The sequence below is a fragment of the Cornus florida genome, unplaced genomic scaffold, assembly GCF_030987335.1.
Source record: "Cornus florida cultivar Cherokee Brave unplaced genomic scaffold, ASM3098733v1 CherokeeBrave_3.0.0_Hap2_Chr11, whole genome shotgun sequence".
In the NCBI taxonomy this organism is placed as follows: Eukaryota; Viridiplantae; Streptophyta; class Magnoliopsida; order Cornales; family Cornaceae; genus Cornus; species Cornus florida.
Genome location: NW_026775581.1, coordinates 99,835,139 through 99,843,290, shown reverse-complemented (window position 1 = coordinate 99,843,290; position 8,152 = coordinate 99,835,139). Strand labels below are relative to the sequence as shown.

General features: G+C 36.5%; 1 protein-coding gene across 1 annotated transcript; it reads right to left on the bottom strand.

Moving 5' to 3' along the window:
• Positions 1-3: 3 nt before the first annotated feature.
• LOC132281668 (protein EARLY FLOWERING 3-like) lies at positions 4-7,178 on the bottom strand. Its single transcript, XM_059783346.1, has 4 exons — positions 6,290-7,178; positions 4,061-5,094; positions 1,366-1,417; positions 4-1,259 (listed from the first exon to the last, which is right to left on the bottom strand). Exons 1-4 carry the CDS (start codon positions 6,554-6,556, stop codon positions 240-242), a joined length of 2,373 nt encoding a protein of 790 aa, XP_059639329.1. The 5' UTR covers positions 6,557-7,178; the 3' UTR covers positions 4-239.
• Between the last annotated feature and the right edge of the window lie 974 nt (positions 7,179-8,152).

Sequence of the window (8,152 nt, the reverse complement as noted above, 5' to 3'; positions counted from 1 at the left end):
AATGTAAAACAAATGGAGGAAATATTTACTGCAGTTACCTATTGGGAATAAAAATGCGAACTGATCAGTTTGCCAATCTTTGTGAAAAATATATACAGGTAACTGACATATGATCAGAACAAAGAAAAAGATAATAGACTTCAAACACTTCTATGACATGCAAAGAAAATGGTCATTTATTGCAGGGTTGGCTAGATACAAAGTTATTTGCCGTGATATGAGATGATGAGCTAGTCGTGCTACTGTTTCCTTTCTTCTTGTATGGACTGGAAAATCCGAGCTGCTGACTCAAAAGCTGCTCTAGGGTTGTGAGGAACAACCTTGATGACCCGCGTCTGCTCATCAGCAGTGTGTGTCCTAGCAGGTTGATCCGAAGCCTGAGATTGTGGTGAAGTAGGAAAAAGAGGCAGTGGATCTCGTTTCTCCATCTCAGGACTACTTGCTGTACAGCCCTGCGACTCACTCTCTTTGGATGCCTGCAACTTCCTAACACAATATGAGATCACCCCACTCTTCTGGCTTGCAATGTTAAATGAGCTTTTGTAGGGGATGAAGTTAAGGTCGCCAACACAGAGCTGATTATCCTGCTTATTTGACTCGGCTCTAGGAAATGGATTCGTCTGCTCAACAGCTGAACGGGAAACAGATGGCTTCATGAGTGGCATGCCATATGGTGGAAAGTAGGTCTGATCAGGTGGAAGAGTGCCTGGAAGAGTTACAATCCCTTGTTGGTGAGGAAAAGGAATACCATGGGCTTTGTTCAAAAAGTCTCCGCCCTCTGGAGTTAAGCTCATTGGTTCATAGCTACCATAAACTGGCGCTATGAAACCTGCAGTTGGAGGACATGGTCCTGCATAGGGCTTATAAACAAGTCCTTCGGAAGGTGATATTACAGGAACTAGCCACTGATTTCCAGGGGGTGGGGAAGAACACCAAGGTGCTGGTTTGGCGTTACTAGCTACAGCAGCTGGTGCTGCATTTCTTGAATAAGGTTCGCACTTTGATTGCTGGGTAACACATATTTTGTTCGTATCACTATTGAGAGAAGGACGAGGATTTCTAACTGCTTTCTCCACTGAACATTCATTGGTGGGATTTGGCTTCTGAGAATCTTCTTTTTGCTTAGCAATTGAAGGTGGTGGTTCTAGAACATAATTTGACCTAAACTTCTTCGCAGGAGATACTTCCATTGAAGTTGTGCCCAAATAGAGGTTATTTTCGAGCAATAGATCTGGTGATCTGGCAATTAATCTTTGCACCTATTTCATCATAAACCACCTTTCCTCAAACTCTGAATTAAAAAACCAAGAAAAATATATCTCATTTCACAAAAACAAAGCACTTTAACTAAGTCAACCAGCTTACCTTTATTAATCTATGTAATTCAAATAGTTGCACCGCAAAGGCCCTTTGCTGACTGAAATAGTAGCATCGGAGTTGATTAAACGCTGGAAAACAGATTTCTAATGAAGGTGCACAAGTATATACATATTCGTTCAATTATAAGCATTATTTGCAAATTGGATGTCTTCTGGAGACAACTCTGCATTTCTGTGGTAATCAATTTCTCACAGAACACCCTCAATACGAATTGATTATCATCAAGGGCACTAGATACTAATGCATCTATGGAAGGTTAGAGGAGAGGTAACACTGGTTAAGGGCAAAAACTCGACAAAATAAACCAATATAATTGATCTTCTGTAACGAATCCAGTGACTGCGCTTGAAAAGTGTAATTTGGTTCGAGTAGAGATGCTTTAAGGACAGTAAGAAGGCTGAAAATAACACAGGTTGAGGCTCGGGAAAATTACGATGATTAATGGTTTAACAAAGAAATGGCACCAGATAAGACCATGATGGGAGGAGAACAATTGGCATAGCTGATGCTAAGAAGCCGAGATAAAAGGCATTCTAAGATTTTCCTTTTTTTCCCCAAGTGACATGCTAAGATTTCCTGTCTAAAAGAGGTATCTTATAATTGATAGTTATATACGAATTTTGTTATATGTTGGAAATTCAGATCATGTTACAGTTACATTAACTGTCAATATCACAATTGGTATCTGGCTTATATTTGGCCTTAAAATTGTTACATTAGATCTTGTTATTCATGAGAGGGACAACATGAATGGACCCAACAAGCTCAACTACAATGGTAGCCATAGTATAGCACCAATAACTACGTCCAAAAAAAAAATAGGAACACATTGACGGATGAAAAAGAAGAATGTCGTAAAAAGCCAAAGAGAAAAAAAAATCTTCGACTTGCCAAGTGCTTTGCAAACATGATCATTCATACCAAGACACCAACATTCAAACTGATGGCATGGTCGGAACTCGGAAGTACAAGGTTGCTGAGAAGTACTACTCACATGGAACCAAGTCCAAATAAGCATTGGTGGATAACACAATAAAATTCTCCACCTATCTTCTTTTCTAACTCTTCATAGTCCTTATATACCCAAAATATATCCTCTATTTTTATTGTATAACCACCATTTTATGCTTAACTGGATTATAATTTTCTAATTGATAATGCTTGCTCTCGATAATTCATAATTGAAGTCCTTCCACCCTCATGCACTTTTCAGTTAGTGGAACTAAACCACTAGCTATAATATTCAGCTTGCTTTTGAATGACTACAGAGATTGGGTTGGTGAGGTGATAAGCCTTTTCAAATAATACTAATGAGAGACATAACAAGCTATTGGAACTATTACAGCTTTGCATAACTTGAAGTTCTTCACCAATATATTCACTCTGAGAGTAACCTTGCAATATATTCTCATCAATGAAACAAATCCTCCACATATATGGACCAACAGCTAAATATGCAATCATATTAATTTCCCCCGAATGTTTGAACACCAGAACCTAAGTTCATATTTAGAACCTGAAGGCACAAAAACAATGGCAGGAACAATCTCAATGGCAGTAAGTTCTGATGAACTAACTTAACGGGAATAAACCAAGGGCCTTGTGGCCCAGTGGTATCTCCTCTACCTCCCAAAGTGGATGGTGAGGGTTTGAGTCTCCAAAGGAGCAAAGTGGGTGTGTGTGAGTTTCTTGCCAATGACACAAAAAAAAAAAAAAAAAAAAAAACACTTAACGGGAATAAGTCTACCATAGTATATGGAATAATCCTATGGAAACCCAAAAGTAATAATCATCCCAATACTTATTATCCTCTTTTTTATTTTTTCCCTTCTACATCATCTTCTACTGATCTACTTTTTTTTATTCATTCTCATAGTTCTATTACAGTCCAAATCTAGCCATCTGTTGGACACTGTACTCACAAATAATAGATTGAAGGTACAAATCCTCCAAAGCAATCAATGAAAATTGCAGCACCCAGTGTGTATGCCTACACAGGGTGTTGAGTGGAGACATACCTAATATGGTGAAGAGAATTAAATTAGTCTTGGGTAAAAATTATTTTTTTGTGTAAAAAATGAAAATATATTGATGCATTAGTCTGATTTATTTTCTGAAAAATGAAGCTGTTTGCTTCTATGAAATTAATGGATAGGAAAGGGCATTCAGAACAATGAATTTTGTAGTCTCTCTATCATGAGCAATGTGTGTGTTCATACATACATACATACATACATAAATATATATATATATATATATATATATATATATATATATATATATATATATATTGAGAAAGAGATCTAACAATGATTCCAAAACAAAGACAACAAACAGATAACATACACATGGATGTTAGAACAAAAACAATAAAATGTATATGGTGACAATGATACGGATATTGATTATTTTGATTTTCAACAACTTGTAGACCTATGTGTGGAATCAGTTCATACTCATAGAACACTTTAAATGAGAAGCAGAATGGAATAAATCATGATCATAATCTACGACTAATTAACTCCACAATTAAATGCGCATGGAAACAATTGAAAGTCTAAATTTACTTGAATTTAGTCTAGAGAAGCAATCTGCTCCACAAACTATGGTAAGATTCATAAATTTCAAATTTGTCAAGATGTAGCAATGTAAATAGCAACCGCCAGTCAGAGAAACTTACTGGACAATAGCTCTTCTTGCTTTCCAGAATTGTTTCTGACCTATTACTTGCACAACATCATCAGGGGATATATCCAAACTCGATATAGAGTCCACCATGGAGGTGTCTGAGACATCAATGTTTCTGTCTACATCGCCTGCTTGTGAAGAACCACTTTGCCAATCTTCATGGAACTCACTAGCATTTTTAATCCTGTTAGGACCTTGACGATTGTCTCCAAGTGATGGTCTAGGACATGATAGTCCTTCCGAAATGGAAGCATTTATTTTTTCTATGGCCTTTTTGGGCTTTGCTGAAGCATCATCTATAAGGACATTCTTTTCTTGCAGAACTTCACACTCTTGATGTAACTGTGAATTGGAATCATTTAATCTGCTTATATCAGCCGCCAAGTTGTTTCTCTTTCCTAGGTTAAAAAAAAAAAGACCTCCCTTTGCTTGTTCAGAAATCCTATCTCTATCCCGGGGACTTGAAGATGCATCTACCAAAATCTTATCTCCATTTAACAAAATTGAAGCATGGTTTTTGCCAGAGGGTTGACTAGTCTGAGACTCTTCTGGTTTCTCCTCAGTTCCGATTCTCAAATGTGGCCTCAAGTTTAAATCTGTAGTGCTAGTCCGCTTCTTCTGCTTTTCACAAGAAATTTGAAGATTTTTAGGAGAGTTTGTGCCTGAGGAAATGAGTTTTTCTTTATCCATGTTTTGCCAACTATTACTGCAGTTTGGAGTTCTTCCTAACTGACCAGAGGCCAGGACCCTTAAATGATCCTTATCGTCAAGCTTCTTTACAGAAGAGTTCCTAGAGTTTAAAAAACCATGTTGTCGAAGAAAACTGCACTTGGAAGCTGTTGAGAAATGGCCCGTGGCACTCAAAATCTGATCATTTGTAGGTTTTTCTGGCTGCCTTTCTAGATTAGTCAATGTGGTATTAAAATTCACCCCACCAGAAGAATAAGAATGAAGTCTCTCAGCCAAATGAGGAGATACAGGTGAGTTGCAGAAGGGGGAATACAAACTCATTTCAGGGCCACCACTCTACAACCACGAATACTTGGTGTAAGAAGACAAAGGGAAACAGCACGGGTTCATAAAGTAAAAAAAACCATATTTCCATGTTCTTAATACAAAACCAGTATAACTACAGTGCGTTTAAACCTCACAAAAGTTATCTAGTAAACACAGGAAATTTATGGAAAGCCACAAAATAAAATGCACAAAAACCCTTGTGCAATATGAGACAAACGTCCCATTCTCATTTGTAGGAAATCTGTAACCTATTTCTACAGGCTGCCATACCCTTTTATTTAAGGACTTCAGAAATATCTTAGTCCTAATTTCTCAGGAGGTATAATTAGCTCCATCAAAATTCGATCTAAGTGGGACAACCAAAGAGAGAGAGGAGGAAAAAAAAAAAAAAGTAGAAGAAAAAAACAGAGTAATATATGACAAAGGAAAGGGAAGCTCAAACTTCCCCAAAATCAGAGTGGTAAAAAAATAAAAAATAAAAATAAATAAAGTAGAGGTATTGTAAAATTGATGCTTCTGCTGGCATGAGGGAGTTGCACATAATATATATTGCAGTGGTTTATCTAGGTGATTGCCTGAGGCTTATCTTGACAACAATCAACTTCTATTGAACTGAAAAGTTTGTAGCTTTTCTTCCTGAAATGTATTAAGATTACCACGATTAAGCAGTATTAGGAGTAAATAATCATCCAATTAGTTTCTGAACCCTGAAGAACCTTAAAGTCACAATACGTTGAAGAAAAAGAGAAAAAAATGCTAAAATATTTTAAAAAATAAAACAGCAATAGAACATCCCAAGGTCACACTTAAAGTACCATCCATAATATATATAATAGATTCTGAGAAACAAAGAAATACATTCTGTTCACCATGGATAAAACAAAGTACCAATGGTCTCTAGTATATACAATGAGATGGGATAAAAATCCTAAAAACAGAAAAGAAAAAGTAAAAGCTTCATTTTCTCAGAAATGATAGCAAAGTGCTAAAACCTAAGTTGATCATTGCCAACATACCATTTAAAGAATAATGTATGCATATACAGATATATAGCTTCACCAAAAGAAGTAAAGCTATATTCGGTAGCATGGAATTGGTGCGAAATTGGAGAAAAAATAGTTCAAGTTTGAACCAATTCCAATTCCAGCGACAAATTCCAGGTTACCAAACATATAGCTTAAGAGTTATTTTCTTGTAAATTCACACTTAAAGAACAAAAACCCTTATAAGATATCGAACGCACATGACTCAGAGACGTTGAAGGAGCCAAGTTGCAGCTAGTGTTGGGCGGAAGAGGTAGCATTGATGCTGATCCAGAGGCAAACCTTTGAGAAGGGACACTGAGCTGTTCACAAAGAGCCATTTTGTTCCTTGGAGGTGCCCTCGGTCCTCCTTTCTCTGCATCATTGATGTGAAGCCTAGGAAACAGAGGACTTATCAACTTTTCCTCAATTTTCCCACCTTTCATCATCCCATTTCTCAGTCCTTCAACACAAATCCCATTTCAATTTACCAATCTTCTCATCAATTACAAAATTTATCTGATCCCATCTCCACTAAAACTCACTACCACAACACCTACATTCCCCTTTTTAGAAATCAAAACTGATTCTTTTTCCAAGACAAAACAAATTTAGAAGTATCCAATTCAACCCACCTCAAAAAACAATTCTTTTGGCTAGAGATCAAGACCATAAAACAATAAGACATCAAATGGCTAAACCAAACACACACACACACACACACACACACACACCCACACACACACAGTTTTGAATTCACTCACATTCAATTTAACTCAAATCATCAAAGCTTTGAACTGAAGATCATAACCAAAAAAGAACAAATGAAACTGTGGAGAAATCACATTGTAGAAGTACCCAAGTTGAACCCACCTCAAAAGATGAAACCTTTAATTAAGCTGAAAACCAAAATCAAACAAACATAGACAAAAACCAATGATGAGAAAATACAACTTGAAGAGTACCCAAATCAACCCACCTCAAGAATTCCATTCTTTTTACCTGAAAATCTAACACAATCACCGAAAACACAGGAAACACTCACAAAACAGAACATTATGAGGTAATTAAACTACAAACCTAGCAGTTAGAGAAAGAGTGTGTGTGTGTGTGTGTGGAGGAAAGGTGAGAGCGATAGATTGAGCAAGAGAAAGAAGAGGGTCACCTTGGAATTTGTGAAGAAGATCTCTTCAACCAAAATGAGAGTTGAGAGAATAAAAATAGTGGGCTTTGTGGGACCCAAGTGGATATTGCTTGAAAAAGTTTAGGTAAATATTGTACTTGTTATAGGACCAAAACGTACAAAAGAATAAGAAAAGGATGTGACTAAAGTCTCTCTCGCATACAGAGCGTTTCGTTTGCCGAAACAAAAGTGATACAAATAACCACATATGCATACATATGTTGAAGAAAATAAAATTTGGCCAATACTTACCGAAAAATCTGGCAAAGATTGCATCCAACCAAAAACGCAGGTGTGGTTCATTGAACAAATTGAGTCGAGCACGCAATATTAGAGCGTGAGAGAGAGAGATGATCAAGTCTCTACGAATTTTGAGGCCACATATGGATGACAAACGTCTCTCAACGGTCTTTCTTTAACTGTTTTGGCGAAGAAAGATTTGCCAAGTACATTCACGTCTTGCATATGTGTGTGTGTGTATATAATACCCATTGCTTAAATCTTTGAGCAACTTTAATCTCATTTTCAGATCAGCCTCCACATTTCCAAGTTAAACCCACAAACAAAATATTCTAATATAATTATATGGTGTTCAAAATCAACCCACCTTATCTCAAATTTTCCCCCAAAGGAGTAAAAGAAAATCACTAAATAAAAAACACACATGAAACACTCCAAAACAGAGTATGATTATGTAAAATTTAATAGATGCACAATTTCTTGTAAATATATACGTACACATATGAAATAATTCTGGCAGAATACCTGTTACTTGGACTTTATAAACATTAACTCGATCTCTTTTTAAGATTAGCCACCAATTATTTGTATCACTCATTTCGAACGGATAAAACTATAACTT